Source organism: Oncorhynchus tshawytscha, linkage group LG11, assembly GCF_018296145.1.
Source record: "Oncorhynchus tshawytscha isolate Ot180627B linkage group LG11, Otsh_v2.0, whole genome shotgun sequence".
NCBI classification, from domain to species: Eukaryota; Metazoa; Chordata; class Actinopteri; order Salmoniformes; family Salmonidae; genus Oncorhynchus; species Oncorhynchus tshawytscha.
Window position 1 is genome coordinate 19,422,084 of NC_056439.1, and position 18,725 is coordinate 19,440,808.

At 40.6% G+C, this 18,725-nt stretch overlaps 2 protein-coding genes across 2 annotated transcripts in view; both read left to right on the plus strand.

Annotated features, from left to right (window-relative positions):
• The window catches only part of LOC112261564 (eukaryotic translation initiation factor 2 subunit 1), a 10,792-nt gene extending 5,196 nt beyond the window's left edge, over positions 1-5,596 (plus strand). The window contains exons 7-8 of the mRNA XM_024437000.2: positions 4,437-4,580; positions 4,819-5,596. Of these exons, the coding sequence (XP_024292768.1) occupies positions 4,437-4,580; positions 4,819-4,944 (270 nt within the window). The 3' untranslated portion in view covers positions 4,945-5,596. The remainder of the gene's footprint in view (positions 1-4,436; positions 4,581-4,818) is intronic.
• Positions 5,597-5,871: 275 nt separating this feature from the next.
• Positions 5,872-18,725, plus strand: part of LOC121847724 (cation channel sperm-associated protein subunit beta-like) — a 40,176-nt gene continuing 27,322 nt past the window's right edge. The window contains exons 1-6 of the mRNA XM_042329898.1: positions 5,872-6,751; positions 7,963-8,029; positions 12,395-12,543; positions 12,789-12,938; positions 13,074-13,128; positions 18,357-18,476. Of these exons, the coding sequence (XP_042185832.1) occupies positions 6,725-6,751; positions 7,963-8,029; positions 12,395-12,543; positions 12,789-12,938; positions 13,074-13,128; positions 18,357-18,476 (568 nt within the window). The 5' untranslated portion in view covers positions 5,872-6,724. The remainder of the gene's footprint in view (positions 6,752-7,962; positions 8,030-12,394; positions 12,544-12,788; positions 12,939-13,073; positions 13,129-18,356; positions 18,477-18,725) is intronic.

The following is an 18,725-nucleotide window of genomic DNA, read 5'->3' on the forward strand; positions in this document are numbered from 1 at the left end:
AAGTACATTAGTGTCTAGTTTGAGAAACAGAAGCCTCACAAATCCTCAACTGGCAACTTCATTAAATAGTACCCGCAAAACACCAGTTTCAATGTCAACAGTGAAGAGGCAACTCTGGGATGCTGGCCTTCTAGGCAGAGTTGCAAAGAAAAGGCCATATCTCAGACTGGCCAGTAAAAAGAAAATATTAACAGGGGCAAAATTACACAGACACTGAACAGAGGAAGATTGGAAAAAAGAGTTATGGACAGACAAATCTAAGTTTGAGGTGTTCGGATCACAAAGAAGAACATTCATGAGATGCAGAAAAAATGTAAAGATTCTGGAGGAGTGCTTAACGCCATCTGTCAAGCATGGTGGAGGCAATGTGATGGTCTGGGGGTGCTTTGGTGGTGGTAAAGTGGGAGATTGACCCAAAGCACAGCTCCAAACTATGCAAAAACTTTTTGGGGAAGAAGCAGTCAGCTGGTATTCTGTCTATAATGGAGTGACCAGCACAGTCACCGGATCTCAACCCTATTGAGCTGTTGTGGGAGCAGCCTGACCGTATGGTATGTAACAAGTGCCCATCAAGCCAATCCAACTTGTGGGAGGTGCTTCAGGAAGCACGTGGTGAAATCTCTTCAGAGAGCCGCAACAAATTGACATGTAGAATGCCAAAGGTCTGCAAGGCTGTAATTGCTGCAAATGGAGGATTCTTTGACGGACATTATTTCAATTAAATATCATTATTTATAACCTTGTCAACGTCTTGACTATATTTCCTATTCATTTTTCAACTGATTTCATGTATGTTTTCATGGAAAACAAGGACATTTCTAAGTGACCTCAAACTTTTGAACGGTAGTGTGTGTGTGTGTGTGTGTGTGTGTGTGTGTGTGTGTGTGTATACATACAGTTGAAGTCGGAAGTTTACATACGCCTTAGCCAAATACATTTGAACTCAGTTTTTCACAATTCCTGACATTTAATCCTAGTAAAAAATCTCTTTCTTAGGCCAGTTAGGATGATCACTTTATTTTAAGAATGAGAAATGTCAGAATAATAGTAGAGTGATTTATTTCAGCTTTTATTTATTTCATCACATTCCCAGTGGGTCAGAAGTTTATAAACACTCAATTAGTATTTGGTAGCATTGCCTTTAAATTGCTGGGTCAAAAATTCTGGAAAGCTTTCCACAAGCTTCCCACAATAAGCTGGGTCAATTTTGGCCCATTCCTCCTGACAGAGCTGGTGGAACTGCTTCAGGTTTTGTAGACCTCCTTGCTCGCACATGCTTTTTCAGTTCTGCCCACAAATTTTCTATAGGATTGAGGTCAGGGCTTTGTGATGGCACATCCAATACCTTGACTTTGTTGTCCTTAAGCCATTTTGCCACAACTTTGAAAGTATGCCTGGGGTCATTGTCCATTTGGAAGACCCATTTGCGACCAAGCTTTAACTTCCTGACTGATGTCTTGAGATGTTTGCTTTTCGGCTTGCAAGCCTCCCCCTTTTTCCTCCAAATATAATGGTCATTATGGCCAAACAGTTCTATTTTTGTTTAATCAAACCAGAGGACATTTCTCAAAAAAGTACCATCTTTGTCCCCATGTACAGTTGCAACCCGTAGTCTGGCTTTTTTATGACGGTTTTGGAGCAGTGGCTTCTTCCTTGCTGAGCGGCCTTTCTGGTTATGTCAATATAGGACTTATTTTACTGTGGATATAGATAATTTTGTACCGGTTACCTCCCACATCTTCATACGGTAATTTGCTGTTGTTCTGGGATTGATTTGCACTTTTCGCACCAAAGAACGTTCATCTCTAGGAGACAGAACGCGTCTCCTTCCTGAGCGGTATGACGGCTGCATGGTCCCATGGTATTTATACTTGCGTACTATTGTTTGTACAGATGAACGTGGTACCTTCAGGCGTTTGGAAATAGTTCTCAAGGATGAACCAGACTTGTGGAGGTCTACAATTTTTGGGGGCTGATTTCTTTTGATTTTCCATGATGTCAAGCAAAGAGGGGCTGAGTTTGAAGGTAGCCCTTGAAATACATCCACAGGTACACCTCCGATTGACTCAAATTATGTTAATTAGCCTATCATCAGCTTCTAAAGCCATGATATCATTTTCTGGAATTTTCCAAGCTGTTTAAAGGCACAGTCAACTTAGTGCATGTAAACTTCTGACCCATTGGAATTGTGATACAGTGAATTATAAGTGAAATAATCTGTCTGTAGTTAGAATGGGTCATAGTACAGTGGTTCGTCCTTTAAAAGTTGCAGCGTACTGTGGCACGTTATTTAAATGTGAACCACTAAGTTGACTGTGCCTTTAAACAGCTTGGAAAATTCCAGAAAATGATATCATGGCTTTAGAAGCTGATGATAGGCTAATTAACATAATTTGAGTCAATGTAAACTTCTGACCCACTGGATTTGCAATACAGTGAATTATAAGTTAAATAATCTGTCTGTAAACAATTGATGGGAAAATTACTTGTCATGCACAAAGTAGATGTCCTAACTGACTTGCCAAAATGATAGTTCAACAAGTATTTTGTGGAGTGGTTGGAAAACGAGTTTTAATGACTCCAAACTAAGTGTATGTAAACTTCCGACTTCAACTGTTCATACATACATACAGCTCAGGAAAAAATGAAGAGACCACTGCAATGATCAGTTTCTCTGGTTTGACTATTTATAGGTCTGTGGCTACTGGTCAAAATAACAAAAATATGCAGTGTTGTCAGACCTCGAATAATGCAAAGAAAATATTTTAATATTCATTTTTAAACAACTCAATACAAATGTTTTAATTTAGGAAGAGTTCAGAAATCAATATTTGGTGGAATAACCCTGATTTTCAATCACAGCTTTCATGTGTCTTGGCATGCTCTCCACCAGTCTTTCACATTGATGTTGGGTGACTTTATGCCCCTCATGGTGCAAAAATTCAAGCAGCTCAGCTTTGTTTGATGGCTTGTGACTATCCATCTTCCTGTTGATCACATTCCAGAGGTTTTCAGTTGTCATTTTCTGAAAAGAAATGCTCTAAATGACAATATCTTTATTTGGAAATTGGGAGGAATGTTGTCAGTAATTTATAGAATAAAACAAAAATGTTGATTTTACCCAAACACATACCTATAAATAGTAAAACCAGAGAAACTGATCATTTTGCAGTGGTCATTTTGCAATATTCAGAGCCCTTGACTTTTCCCAAATTTTGTTACTTTACAGCCTTATTCTAAAATGGATTAAATAGTTCCCCCCCCCCTCATTTATCTACACACAATACCCAAAAATGAAAAAGCAACAACAGATTTTTAGACATTTTAGCAAATGTGTATTTAAAAAAAAACAACTAAAATATCACATTTACATAAGTATTCAGAACCTGTACTCCATGCTTCACGGTGGAATCCACACATGTGGAGATCATCCGTTCACCTACTCTGCGTCTTACAAAGACACTGCGGTTGGAACCAAAAATCTCGAATTTGGACTCATCAGACCAAAGCACACATTTCCACCAGTCTAATGTCCATTGCTTGTGTTTCTTGGCCCAAACAAGTCTCTTCTTCTTATTGATGTCCTTTAGTAGTGGTTTCTTTGCAGCACTTCGACCATGAAGGCCTGATTCACAGTCTCCTCTGAACAGTTGGTGTTGAGATGTGTCTGTTACTTGAACTCTGAAGCATTTATTTGGGCTTCAATTTCTGAGTCTGGTAACTCCAATAAACGTATCCTCTGCAGCAGAGGTAACTCTGGAACTTACTTTCGTGTGGCGGTCCTCATGAGAGCCAGTTTCATCATAGCGCTTGATGATTTTTGTGACTGCACTTGAAGAAACTTTTTCAAAGTTCTTGAAATGTTCCGTATTGACTGAACATCATGTCTTAAAGTAATGATGGACTGTCGTTTCTCTTTGCTTATTTGAGCTGTTCATGCCATAATATGGACTTGTTATTTTACCAAATATGGCTGTCTTCTGTATACCACCCCTACTTTGTCACAACACATTAAGGAAAGAAATTCCACAAATTTAACTGTTAACTGAAATGTATTCCAGGTGACTACCTCATGAAGCTGGTTGAGAGAATGTAAATGGTGTGCAAAGCTGTCATCAAGGCAAAGGATGGCTACTTTGAAGAGTCTTAAATGTAAAATATATTTTTTGGTTAGATGATTCCACATTGGTTATTTCATAGTTTTGATGTCTTCACTATTATTCTACAATGTAGAAAATGTTTTTTTTTTTTTTAATTAAGAAAAACCCTTGAAATGAGTAGGTGTGTCCAAACTCTTGACTGGTACTGTATATGCATTAAAAAATATATATAAAAAAAGACTAACGCATCCACTGAAAGTGACTTTTAGTCCAAGATCTGTGTCAGGGAAAAGGCTGTATGTATCACAACATAGTGTCTCTTTGGGTCCCTGACAGATTAATCTGATAGCGCCGCCGCGCTACGTCATGACCACCACCACACTGGAGCGCACAGAGGGTCTCTCTGTCCTCAACCAGGCCATGGCTGCCATCAAAGAGAAGATTGAGGAGAAGCGAGGCGTGTTTAACATCCAGATGGAGGTCAGTACAATTACCTTATTGTCATAAGTTACATAAAATCGTATGTTTGCTGTATTTTAATACACTATAGAAAGAGGGGGACAATGGAAAGTCCAAGGTGGGGTGGTTAGAAGTTTCATGTAAATAAAAAAATATTGAAAAATCTCACATTAAAACAGTATTATAAACAGCAACAATGTTCAGGACATTGCGCCTTCAATGTCCATGTGTTAATGTCATATGTTTTCCTCCCCTCCAGGCAAAGGTTGTGACAGACATAGATGAGACAGAGCTGGCCCGCCAGCTGGAGCAACTGGAGAGAGAGAACGCTGAGGTGGACGGAGATGACGAAGATGGAGAGATGGAGGCCAAGGCAGAGGACTAAACTAGATGAAGAACTGAGGGATTGGATACGACGATGAGACCAATTATACATATGCAGTCCAGAGCATGTATTCATAAAGCATCTCAGAGTAGGAGTGCTGGTCTAGGTTCAGAACACCCCACCCCCATATGTATTCTTATTCATAATGATCTAAAAGGCTAAACTTATCCTAGATCAGAACTCCTATTTTGAGATATTTCATGAATACAGGCCCTGTCTGATGAGATGACGAACTTCATGTCAAATCAAGCATTCTAGAACGTCTCTCCAACTGAAGCCTTTGGATCAGTAGCAGGGACCCTCTCAGGGAGACTGATAGATGGCTACAGGCATTGACTGTCATACTGCCAAACACAGGGCTGGGAAAGGCCTCTGTGATTATACCAATGGACACAATAACAACTGAATATGATCACTGAACCCTAGCTGTTTGAATTGCATCAGAACGGGTGGGTTGGGGTAGGATTAGCCTATTTGTGCTGTAGCCAACTTCTCTCTGTGTGGAAGAGTTGGCTACAGCACATATAATACAAAATGGGACAATGCTTGGGTTGGTGGGGTGGTAGCCTGGTCCCGTGCTGAATGTTCTTTAACCAACTCTTTGTGACATACAGTATAGGACCAGGCTAGAGTGAGTAGGGGTTTTGATAGATTCTGAGAATATAATAAGACAAGTGTTTTATATATAGCAAGGACATATTTTAGGAATGAGTACTTCTGAAAGTGGCCTTGGCTGTCTCCCCAACTCCATGAAAGGACAATAGCTTTCTTGTCGTTTTCCAGCTCAATATGGTTCAAGTGAAATGTCGGAAGGGAGAGTATAATGCTCACCTAACCAACTCACACAGATCTTTATAACTTAGGGTGCATTCTGGATGTATTTCTATTTTGACAGGACTACATTCTTAACATTACATTAAACAAATAAAAAAAGTATCTTTGTGTTGTCAGGTTAGAAGTGATTGAGAGTGAAGCATGCACTTAAATTAAATGTGGGATGCAGTTATAGTAGAAACTGTTTCAGAAAGGTCCATGTGAGTACTCTAGCCTTTATCAAAGATTTTAAATAAGATGTTTTATTGTTGTCACATACACAGGATATGTACAGTGAAATGTGTTGCTTTATATGGTCTGCCATAGCAGTATCAGCACAACTGGAGCAAATTAAGGTTAAGTGCCTTGCTCAAGGGCAATTCAACCTTTGCGGCTGGGTTACTAGTCAAACACTAACAGCTAGGCTACCTTCCACCCATTCACAAAATAAGCAAATGAATCATTGTCGGCAGGACAAGCACGAGAAGTGAGATCTTATTGTCGCGTACTTGCATATATTTGTGGTTTTCCGTTATGGAACGCCTACTCTGAAATGCGCATCTAAACAACGCACTTTTTATCAACTTTGGTAAAAGGTAAAGTCTACATAACTTAATCTACTCTGTTCGTAACATATTCTAGTTCGGGGAACAGAAAATTGTATTGAGATCAAATGTTTCATCGATGAGTAAATTGGCACTGCCGGTCCCAGAGCTTCCTGTAGAAACATCTGGCTCATTGTTCTATTTTTGCTAATATCTCTGGTTGTAGTTTGTCTGCACTACAAATCCCAGAATTCAGTGTTAGCAGTTGGTAGCAACCCTGAAGGCTTACTAGTCAATCATCTGTAGTGTAGCAAAATATATATTTTAAAAAGTTGTAAATGTTTTGCTAGTTGACTGAAACTATACATAAATTACAGAAGCAACGACTCTGCAAAATTGCTAGCTCTGTAGGGCGACAGACTATGGAGATTAATCGACCTTCAATCAAGGTAAATATCTTTGAACATGTTAAAATAACTGTCGACGTTTACTTTTCCTCAGCCAACAAGATGGGTAAGTTAATGAACAGCAAAATCACTATCCTATGTGAATCTACTATAGTAGAAAAGTTTAGGCTACCTATTCTATTGATCAGCTTGTCGAGAAAGATTGTCTATTCCAGTCTGGACATTTGTGGGAAGATAGATCCCAAATTCATACAACCAGTAGGCCTATGCTGCATAAAACAAAAACGTTAAAAAGCAATGAGTCTGATGCAACAGATCAGAACATGTAGCTTAAAGTTGATAAACTATTATTTATTAAGATTATAAACGCAGCAATGCACACAAGGCAGTAGGCTACGCAGGAATGTTCGTTCCATAATGCAATTGGCGGGAAAACACCATTGTCGAGAGGGCACTGCACATTCAAGCGGTTTCATGTGACAGATGAAAATATTCGCTAGAAATGTAGAAAGAGGAGATCTAATAGGCTATCTTGAAGCAATGTAAGACATGCCTCGTAATATATATTAAAACGTTCAGGATTTAAACAGTTAAGTATGTTTTCAAAATATATGTTTTGAAAAATGAGCCTCCAGCTCGTTGCAAAGTGAAGTGTGACGCGCTGATGAAGCCTGCCTGGGGTAAAAAATGTTTTTGAACGGTCATCCAACTCCGGCCTGTAGAGCACTGACTTTACGAGCTGAAGATCACTGACGTCATGAAATGACCTCGTATTTTTCTGAGTTCCCAGTTGTCTTGAAAGCGCAGCAGTAGCTCTTGCACAGTCTGACAATTTTCCACTCAATGGCTCTGTATCTGTATGCTGTATGTGTGTGATTAAAAAAAAGATACATAAGGAATATAGTGTACACATGCACCAAGTTAATTCCACAAAATTATGCAAATTAAGCATGATCAGTCAAATGTATGTAAATAGACTGTTGAATCCGTCAATGAATAGGCTAAAAAGCTAATAGGCTAATTTTGCAATGGGATTTTTTCTTCTGGACAATTGTACGGTGCCAATTTTATTTATTGGCTTTACAACTTTTTTTATCGGAAAAAAGCCTGCTACCTGGCGAAAGGAAGCCCTCTGTGTAGGTACAGACTCCCAATGTGTCCTAAAACTAGATTTTGGCTTGTGAAAATGCATTTCGTTCTGTAGCTAACTAATAATGAATGACACAAATTACATTTCCTAATCTTTTGTATAGGTGACCCAGGTTATATTCATCATAACCATTTTGTTAGTCAGGGTGCAGTTTGGAACCACCATATCAGGTAAGCTGATCACATTGTGTCAAAGAAAGTAGCTAGTTTTAAAAGGACATTCTACTCCAAAATAAGTATAATGAGGGGATAAGTCCATGTCTTACCAGGCATGGTGTGTATTTATTTATTTATTTGGACAGTGAAGCTAAAATGTTGAATTTTGCTCTATAGTATACTCCAGCATTTTGGATTCGAGATCACATGTTCCATATGAGGAGACAGTAAATTATGTCACTTTTTATTTTTTTTCATGTTTTACTCTTTAGAAATGAAAGCACTTTATGTATTTGGTCCCCTAGGGATGTGCTCCAATACAATACAGCAATGATAGGTTTTTTTGAAACAATTTTGATTAGAGAACGAATTGATGCGATACGATGCACAACATTTGTTGCAAAACACATTCATTTTCCATGAGCTGGGCCTCTGAGCTGGATCTGTCTGAGCTGACTTCTGTGTGTAAATTATGTATGTCTGTGGTGTATGTACTATGTAGGCACCTGTGCAGAGCCACAAGGGAGACTAGGCATCTACCACCCCACTACTACTATCAAATTAGGGGGAGGGGGGGGGCAATATAGCCTCTGTTTTTATGCCCCCCCCACACACACACACTTTGGTTTTGAAATCACCCACTAATTAACTTGTAATTTTTGCAATTTAAGTGTTTGCGCTAGTAATGAATCAATATTTATCATTTACAAATAAGCTATGGCATAGCCGATCAATATAAGGCACAACTTTGGATTTCACCCCCATCTCAAAATTGAATGGTTTTGATCAATTGTAGGTTTTTACAGAGTAATCTTCTGCTTTGGGCCATGCAGTGCGCCTCGCAAAATTGATTGCTGTCCTCATTATGAAATTATCAACTTTACCCTGTACATCTAAAAATGGCACAGTATTTGCAAATGTACACAGCTTTTCCTTCTACATTAGCTCCAGTGAAATGTCTCCACACATCAGTGTGAAAGAAAAGCAGCCAACAAGTGCTCAGCATATGTGGGAACTCCTTCAAGGCTTTTGGAAAAGCATTCCAGGTGAAGCTGGTTGAGAGAATGCCAAGAGTGTGCAAAGCTGTAATCAAGTCAAAGTGTGGCTATTTGAAGAATCTCAAATATAAAATATATATATTGATTTGTTTAACACTAGTGTAAGTCAATAACTGTCAATTGTTCTATGGATCTGTGAGTGTATGGGTGGATGTGTCTGTGCATATGAAGGGGAGAGGGAGGGAGGATGAATATGTATAGGAGGGCGGGAGAGAATGGGTGTGCGGAGGCATGGAGTATATGTTGTGTGTGAATGAAAGAGAATGGATGAGTAAGAGGATGTGTAGAGGGGTGTGGGTGTGTTTGAGAAAAGAGGAGGGGGGAGAAGATGGAGGTTGGGATAAACTAGGCCTGGCTGGGTAAGGGAAGGAGGGTAGGTGGTGATAAGCTTGGCTTGGGGGTTAAGGATGGAAGGGGAACAAGCTTGGCTTGGGGGGTGAGGATGGGAGATGGGGAAAAGCTTGACTTGGTTAGGGTTAAATGGGGGAGAGCAGGGAGGGGGTGGTGCAGAGAGATGGGTTTGGGATGTTTTTTTTTCTTCTTTTTTTATAACTTGTAAAATTAATAAGAGATCTGGACAGATAGGAAAGGAAGTCAAAGTATTATTATTCCTCGTTTGTCATTACAACTGCGATTTAATGGTGGCTATTGGTGATAATAGAGAGAAACTATGTCCAGGGGATTGGGATGGGGTGATTGGGAGGGCATCAGACACTTCTCTGAGGTGTGCTTGGGTCCTCCACTCATCCCATTTCAGTCTCTTGGAGGACCCACTCACCCCAAGTAGACCCTCACCAGCCAATATACTTACATTTACCTTATAAGGTAATCCAAACCAACCACAGTACTTATGTGGTAGTCTTTCTTAAAATGTACAGTATGTACAATGTACGTACAGTGCATTCGGAAAGTATTCAGAACCCTTGACTTTTTCAACATTTTGTTTACGTTACAGCCTTGTTCTAAAATTGATTAAATTGGTTTGTTTCTTTCCTCGTTAATCTACACACAATACCCCATAATGACAAAGCAAAAACAGCTATCGCATATTTTTTTTAAACTCAAGTATCACAGTTACATAAGTATTCAGCCTGACAGAGCTTGACAGGCTCTGCAGAGACGAATGGGAGAAACTCTCCAAATACAGGTGTGCCAAGCTTGTAGCGTCATACCCAAGAAGACCCGAGGCTGTAATTGCTGCCAACAGTGCTTCAACAAAGTACTGAGTAAAGGGTCTGAATACTTATGTAAATGTTATATTTGAATTTTTTTATTTGCGATACCTGTTTTTGCTTTGTCATTATGGGGTATTGTGTGTAGCTTGATGAGGGGGGAAAAACTATTTTATCCATTTTAGAATAAGTCTGTAACTTAACAAAATGTGAAGTGGTCTGAATACTTTCCAAATGCACTGTAAAGATAACTTTATCCCATTACTTAACAATATGAAAGCAGATTTAATTAAATATAATAATATTCCCATAAATCTTACAGGTAAAATAAACCTCTTCAGAATGGCATGGCTCCCAATGTTTTTGTATTTATTTTCAGTAATACCGATTTGTTCTTAACTAAGACAAAATAATTCATAATTTACTTTTTTCTGCACAACATACAGTACTAGTCAAACGTTTGGACACACCTACTCATTCCAGGGTTTTTCATTATTTTTACTATTTTCTACATTGTAGAATAATAGTGAAGACATCAAAACTATGACATGACACATATGGAATCATGTATTAACCAAAAAAGTGTCAAATCAAAATATATTTGAGATTCTTCAAAGTTGCCAAATGTCCTTTGCTCACTCTGACAGCTTTGCACACAATTAATGCCTTCTGGGAATGTTTATAAAGTCCAACAGCTATGGGCGGAGCTGGAAAGAAGTATTACAATTTAAATGTACTTTTAATTTGTCTGTCTCTATATTTCAAAACATGGCATAAGATACCTGATGGGTTGGACAATACATTTTTTATCAATCATTTGCAGCTGACTTGCCCAGTTAAATAAAGGTTACATTTTAAAAACTCTTTAACAAATGTATCCTTAAAAACTGGAAATCAACCTCCGTTGTTTACGCAATGGAAAGGTCAAATGTTTTACTGTCTAAAAATGTAAAGTGAGTGGGCGACGGAGAGAAACAAAATCTTGCAGTTTGACGCCATGTAGCAGAAAGTGATACGTGCGCTGGAGATAGGGGTGAGGGTTAGTGGGTATGGGCAGTGATGTAGTTGATGTTTTGTATGATGATGTTTTGCGTGTGTATGTTTTGTATTGTTGATAAAATATCAAATAAAATCATGTGAAAAAAAGGCAAAGTAGGCTATAGAGCATTCTCTCACTGCTCTAGAATGTATCTCTTCCGTGTTTGGCCTTGGGAGGTGGTACCATTTGGAGGTATTTTTGTGGGTTGGACTCAAAATCAACTTCATACCCTCGTCATGATTACGGAATGTTATTCACTCTCCGCAGGGTCGGCAGAAAGAAGGAGGATGTTTCCTTTTTTCAGAGGTTTAGTATTTTCAACCTAACTTCTGTTTCCCCTGTTAAACGGATGTGGGGTCTACGCTCAGGCGCCTTGTTACGCCTGCTACTTTAGGTGACGGATTATTGTGGATAATCATGAATGAATTATGAATAATGATGAGTGAGAAAGAGGCATAAATATCTTACGCCCCTCACACAAAAATGCTAACCTCCCCCATTTTTGGTAATGGTGAGAGGTTAGCATGTCTTGGATAATCTTTCTGCACACAATCTGCCCACAGGACTTAATCATTCATCATTATTCATGATTCATTCATGGTTATCCATAATCAAGATAGCATTCACATTAATGTAGAAGTATTCAGAAACATATTATTTTCTTATTTACAATAAAAGGCACAATAAATTGTTTACCATTCATTTCTATTGGTCACAACATAATCTGAAAGACAACCAAAACAAACTGCAAATGCATCCAACAAGTTTGTAGAGTAACAGGCTTGATGTAGTCATTTCTAAACAGTAAAAGATATGTATGAAAATTACCTCAAATAAAAGGTATTGGCGCCTCATATGATTTAAAAACTTAAATCCAAAATGCTGGACTGTAGAGACAAATGAAACGTTTTAGCTTCACTGTCCAAATAAATATGTAGTGGCGTGTACATATGCATCAATCCCAAATGAATGGAAAAGATAGGCACCATTTAATTCCACCAATTTTGATGATGCATAGGGCTGTTATTTGCATTGGATGTGAACAGATTACTGTTTTTCTAGCTGGCAGACGTCTTTTGATTAATTCTTTACATGACGTTGATGCACTTAGAACCAGATGACACAGATGAACCAAATGACACAGATGAACCAAATGACACAGATGAACCAGATGACCCAGAGCAACAGAAACTATTTCAGTGTGTGTCAGGAAATATGGATAGCAAAAGGGTGCGACTGTACCTCGGCCTGGACAATCTGGTATGTTGCGCCAGCAGCTCTCATCAAACATCTGGCGCCCCCTTGTGTTGCCTGGAACAAATGCTGTGTCCCAGAATTATGATGAATAATTTTAGGGCCAGTTTCTGTGACCTAGATAAAGCCTCATTCTAGATTTAAAAGCCATGTTCAATGGAAAACGTACAAAGTAACATTTCAGGGGGGGGTAAACAAACCATTGTAATTTGTCCGTCCTTGTGATTGCCATTCTATCTCATTCATTCCAGGTGGTGGATTGCATGCTACGGAAGAAACCAGGCGGCTCAGCTAGACAGTACCAGAACCAACTGAAGCTCTACACATCATCTGGTCTCCTGCCCACCATGGCCATCTATAACAGCACTAACTCAGCCACCTTCTCCTTTAAATTAATTATGGTGAGATGGGCTAAGATTAGGATTAAATGGTACATACAACAAAATCAATGGTCTCAGTAATTACTTGAATTCAATGACTTTCTACTTCTATCTGTTTCTCTTATGTGTTATGTGTGCTTTCCCTCTGCTTGTTAGAATGCATCCACCTGGAGAGTGAACGTCCCCAGATACAACATAACTATCAACACAGGTGTCATTATTTCTCATTAATGAGGCGATCTATTAGTCTGGGAACCAGTCTTTAGCTAACATTCCACTCCTGTCATTTGCCTAAGAGAATCTCAACGGTCAATATGCAGCTAGATTTCCAGCGGAGTTGCTCATTGGTTGTTGGAAATAACATATTGTGTATATATAATATTTTCCATGACAACATGTGGAGCCTCAAATAGAATTACAATTACAACAAAGTACAAAAAATAAACATTTCGCTTTTATGCTTTTCTAGCGGAAAGCTAAGACATTTTGTGATTGTAATTGCAGTATGTATTTAGTTTTAGAATTTAGAAGTGAGCTAGCAACTTTTTACAGACTGGTTTTCATCTGGACAACAACAAACTGTTGCTTAGCACCCTGACACCAAAAGTGAAAGCGTTCCAAAATGTGCTTTAAAAAAACGAGTTCCAATATTTGCATAACCTTTGATTGGAGGATAGCTATGACTGTTACCGAATCAGGATCAAATCCTCTGATCTTTAAAAAAAAAAAAAAAAGATCACCTTTATTTAACAAGCAAGGCCAGTTGAGAACAAAGTTCTCATTTACAACTGCGACCTGGCCAAGATAAAGCAAATCAGTGCGACAAAAACAACAACACAGAGTTATACACAAGTTAAACAAACATAACGTCTGTAACACAATGTAAAAATCTATGTACATTGTGTGCAAATGTAGTAAGCTTAGGGAGGGAAGGCAATAAATAGTCCATAGAGTCGAAATAATTACAATTTAGCATTAACACTGGAGTGATAGATGTGCAAGTAGAGATACTGGGGTGCAAAAGAGCAACAAAAAAATAACAATATGGGGATGAGGTAGTTGGGTTTGCTATTTACAGATGGGCTGTGTACAGGTACAGTGATCGGTAAGCTGCTCTGACAGCTGATGCTTAAAGTTAGAGAGGGAGATATAAGTCTCCAGCTCCAGTGATTTTTGCAATTCGTTCCAGTCATTGGCAGCAGAAAACTAGAAGGAAAGGTGGCCAAAGCAGGTGTTGGCTTTGGTGATGACCAGTGAAATAAACCTGCTGGAGCGTGTGCTACGGTTGGGTGTTTCTATGGTGACCAGTGAGCTGAGATAAGACAGGGCTTTACCTAGCAAAGACCTGGAGCCAGTGGGTTTGGCGACGAATATGTGGTGAGGGCCAGCCAACAAGAGCATACAGGTCGCAGTGGTGGGTACTATATGGGGCTTTGGTAACAAAATGATTGGCACTGTGATAGACTACATACAATTTGCTGAGTAGAGTGTTGGAGACTATTTTGTAAATGACATCGCCGAAGTCAAGGATCTGTAGTATAGTCAGTTTTACAAGGGTATGTTTGGCAGCATGAGTGAAGGAGGCTTTGTTGCGAAATAGGAAGCCGATTCTAGATTTAACTTTGGATTGGAGATGCTTAATGTGAGTCTGGAAGGAGAGTTTACAGTGTAGCCAGACACCTAGGTATTTGTAGTTGTCCACATATTCTAGGTCAGAACCGTCCAGAGTAGTGATGCTAGTGGGCAGCAATCGGTTGAAGAGCATGCATTTAGTTTTACTAGCATTTAAAAGCAGTTGGAGGCCACGGAAGGAGTTTTGTATGGCATTAATGCTCGTTTGGAGGTTTGTTAACAGTGTCCAAAGAAGGGCCAGATGTATACAGAATGGTGTCGTTTGCGTAGAGGTGGATCAGAGAATCACCAGCAGCAAGAGTGACATCATTGATATATACAGAGAAGAGAATTGTACCTAGAATTTAACCCTGTGGCACCCCATAGAGATTGCCAGAGGTCTGGACAACAAGCCCTCCGATTTGACACACTGAACTCTATCTGAGAAGTAGTTAGTGAACCAGGCGAGGCAGTCATTTGAGAAACCAAGGCTGTTGAGTCTGCCAATAAGAATGCGGTGATTGACAGTCGAAAGCCTTGGCCAGGTCGATGAAGACGGCTGCACAGTACTGTCTTTTATTGATGGCGGTTATGATATCGTCTAGGACCTTGAGCGTGGCTGAGGTGCACCCATGACTGGCTTGGAATCCAGATTGCATAGCGGAGAAGGTACGGTGGGATTCAAAATGGTCGGTGATCTGTTTGTTAACTTGGCTTTCGAAGACTTTAGAAAGGCAGGGCAGGATGGATATAGGTCTTTAACAGTTTGTTTATAGAGTGTCTCCCCCTTTAAAGAGGGGGATGACCGCAGTTGCTTTCCAATCTTTGGGGATCTCAGACGATAAGAAAGAGATTGAACAGGCTAGGAATAGGGGTTGCAAAACTTTTGGCGGATAATTTTAGCCCAGCTGATTTGTAGGGTTCCAGATTTTGCAGCTCTTTCAGAACATCAGCTGTCTGGATATGAGTGAAAGAGAAGTGGGGGGGGGGGCTTGAGCAAGTTGCTGCGGGTGGTGCATAGCTCTTGGCCGTGGTAGGGGTAGCCAGGTGGAAAGCATGGCCAGCCGTAGAAAAATGCTTGTCAAAATTATCGATGATCGTAGATTTATCGGTGGTGACAGTGTTTCCTAGCCTCAGTGCAGTGGGCAGCTGGGAGCAGGTGCTCTTATGCTCCATGGACTTTACAGTGTCCCCAAAAAATGTGTAATTAGTGCTACAGGATGCAAATTTCTGTTTGAAAAAGCTAATCTTATATTGGTTGTGTATATGTGTATATTGGTTTCTGACTTCCCTGACTTCCCTTGCATATCGCGGGGGCTATTCAATGCTAATGCAGTACGCCACAGGATGCTTTTGTGCTGGTCAAGGGCAGTCAAGTCTGGGGTGAACCAAGGGCTATATCTGTTCTTAGTTCAACATTTTTTGAATGGGGCATGTATATTTAAGATGGTGAGGAAAGCACTTTAAATGGCAACCAGGCATTCTCTACTGACGAGATGAGGTCATTATCTGTTTTAGAGAGAGTTTGACAGTGATGAGGGATGGTCGTTTGACCGCGGACCCATTACGGACACAGGCAATGAGGCAGTGATCGCTGAGATCCTAGTTGAAGACAGCAGAGGTGTATTTAGAGGTCAAGTTGGTCTGGATGATATCTATGAGGGTGCCCATAGTTACGGATTTAGGGTTGTACCTGGTAGGTTCCTTGATAATTTGTGTGAGATTGAGGGCATCTTGCTTAGATTGTAGGGATGTTAAGCATATCCCAGTTTATGTCACCTAACAGTACGCACTCTGAAGATAGATGGGGGGCAATCAATTCACATATGGTGTCCAGGGCACAGCTGGGGGCTGAAGGTGGTCTATAACAAGCGGCAACGGTGAGAGACTTATTTCTGGAAAGGTGGATTTTTAAAAGTAGAAGCTCAAATTGTTTGGGCACAGACCTGGATAGTATGACAAAACTCTGCATGCTCGCTCTGCAGTAGATTGCAACACCGCCCCCTTTGGCAGTTCTATCTTGTCAGAAAATGTTGTAGTTGGGGATGGAAATTTCAGAATTTTTGGTGGCCTTCCTAAGCCATGATTCAGACATAGTTAGGACATCAGGGTTGGCGGAGTGTGCTAAAGTAGTGAATAAAACAAACTTAGAGAGGAGGCTTATGATGTTAACATGCATGAAACCAAGGCTTTTACTGTTACAGAAGTCAACAAATGAGAGCGCCGGGTCAATAGGTGTGGTGCTGGGGGCTACAGGGCCTGGGTTAACCTTTACATCACCAGAAGAACAGAGGAGGATTAGGATAAGGGTACGGCTAAAGGCTTTAAGAACTGGTCGTCTAGTGTGTTGGGAACAGAGAATAAAAGGAGCCGATTTCTGGGCGTGGTAGAATAGATTCAGGGCATAATGTACAGACAAGGGTATGGTCGGATGTGAGTACAGTGGCGGTAAACCTAGGCATTGAGTGACGATGAGAGAGGTTGTGTCTCTGGAGGCACCAGTTAAGCTAGGTGAGGTCTCCGCGTGTGTGGTGGTGGGACAAAAGAGCTATCTAAGGCATGTTGGGCGGGACTGGGGGCTCTACAGTGAAATAAAACAAGAATAACTAACCGAAACAGCAGTAGACAAGGCATATGTCCCTGAACAGGCAGTTAACCCACTGTTCTTAGGCCATCATTGAAAATATAAGAATTTGTTCTTAACTGACTTGCCTAGTTAAATAAAGGTTAAATAAATAAATATTGATATTAGGGAGAGGCATGTGTAGCCGAGTGATCATAGGGTCCAATGAGCAGCAATAGGTGAGTCAGGGAGCCGTTCGGGAGTCGCTGCTACGCTAGGCGAGCTGGAGACACAGCGATTCAGAAAGCTAGCGGGCCGGGGATAGCAGATGGGTCTTCGACAACATTGCAACGGAAAAGCCTGTTGAAACCACCACGGACGATTACGTCGGCAGACCAGTCATAATGGATCGGCGGGGCTCCGTGTCGGCAATAAAGGGTCCAGGCCAATTGGCAAAAGAGGTATTGATGCCCAAGAATTCGCTGGTAGACCTCTTCGGCTAGCCGGGAGAGGCTAACTGGTGCTTGCTTCAGGACAGAGGCGTTAGCCAGCAGTAGCCCTCGGTTGCAGCTAGCTAGCTGCCATGATCCGGCGTAATGGTCCAGAGCTTGCGTCAGGAATCCGGTGATGTGGTAGAGAAAAGGCAGTCCGATATGCTCTGGGTTGATATTGCGCTTGCAGACTGGCAGGTATTGGCACGCGCTGAAGCTGGCTGGTGTCCGAGGTAACGGTGAAGACCGCAGCAATGGCTAACTAGCTAGTAGCTAGTTATCTGGCTAGCTTCAGATGGGGGTTCCGGTTCTAAAGTATAAAAAAATAGCATATCCGTACCACATTTGGTGAGGCGGGTTGCAGGAAAGTATATTCAGTTTGTAGATGGAAAGTGAGATTAAAATATATACGAAATGTATACGAAAAAAACTAGGACTATTTACACGGGAGACAAACACACATCCGACTGCTACGCCATCTTGGATTCTGATAGGTGATCTCAAGCTCATTAATGATAGAATGGCCTTTCTTCAATCTTCAAATATGAAAAGTCTCTTTGGCAAATGACAGGAGTGCCAAGGAGTGGAATGTTAGCTAAAAAGACTGGTACCCAGGCTACCCAGCTATTACTTGAAGACCAAGGCTACTTGAAATATCGACGTACTACTACAATATCTACTTGCAGCAGCCCTTCACAGGCTTGATTGGCCTATTTAAACCTGTCTTCTCCCTCTCTGCACCTCTTTCTCTGTCTCCCCCCCCCATTCCCCTAGTGGCAGCACCTGTGGATGAGTGGTATGTGGAATTCAGTATGTTCCATGGCTTCTCTATGTTCAGCAGCAAGGGATCCATCCTGGACACACTGAAGGGAACACTACTGGACGTGGCCAGAGGTTGGACTAGGGGACGGAAGGGCCTATTGTGATTCTGTGACAAAGCACTGGGTGTTTTGAATTTGGATATTTTTGCCAATGACTAATTAATTGCGGTGCCGGTTTACCTCTAGGTGGCAATCTTTTCTTTATGATCATAACGCCGGATAGCTGAGAAGAGATGGGGTTTTCCACAATGATAATATGGTTAAAGGCATTGATAGTATTTCCTATATTATCTATCTATCCCCTATTAACATTGTTATATTA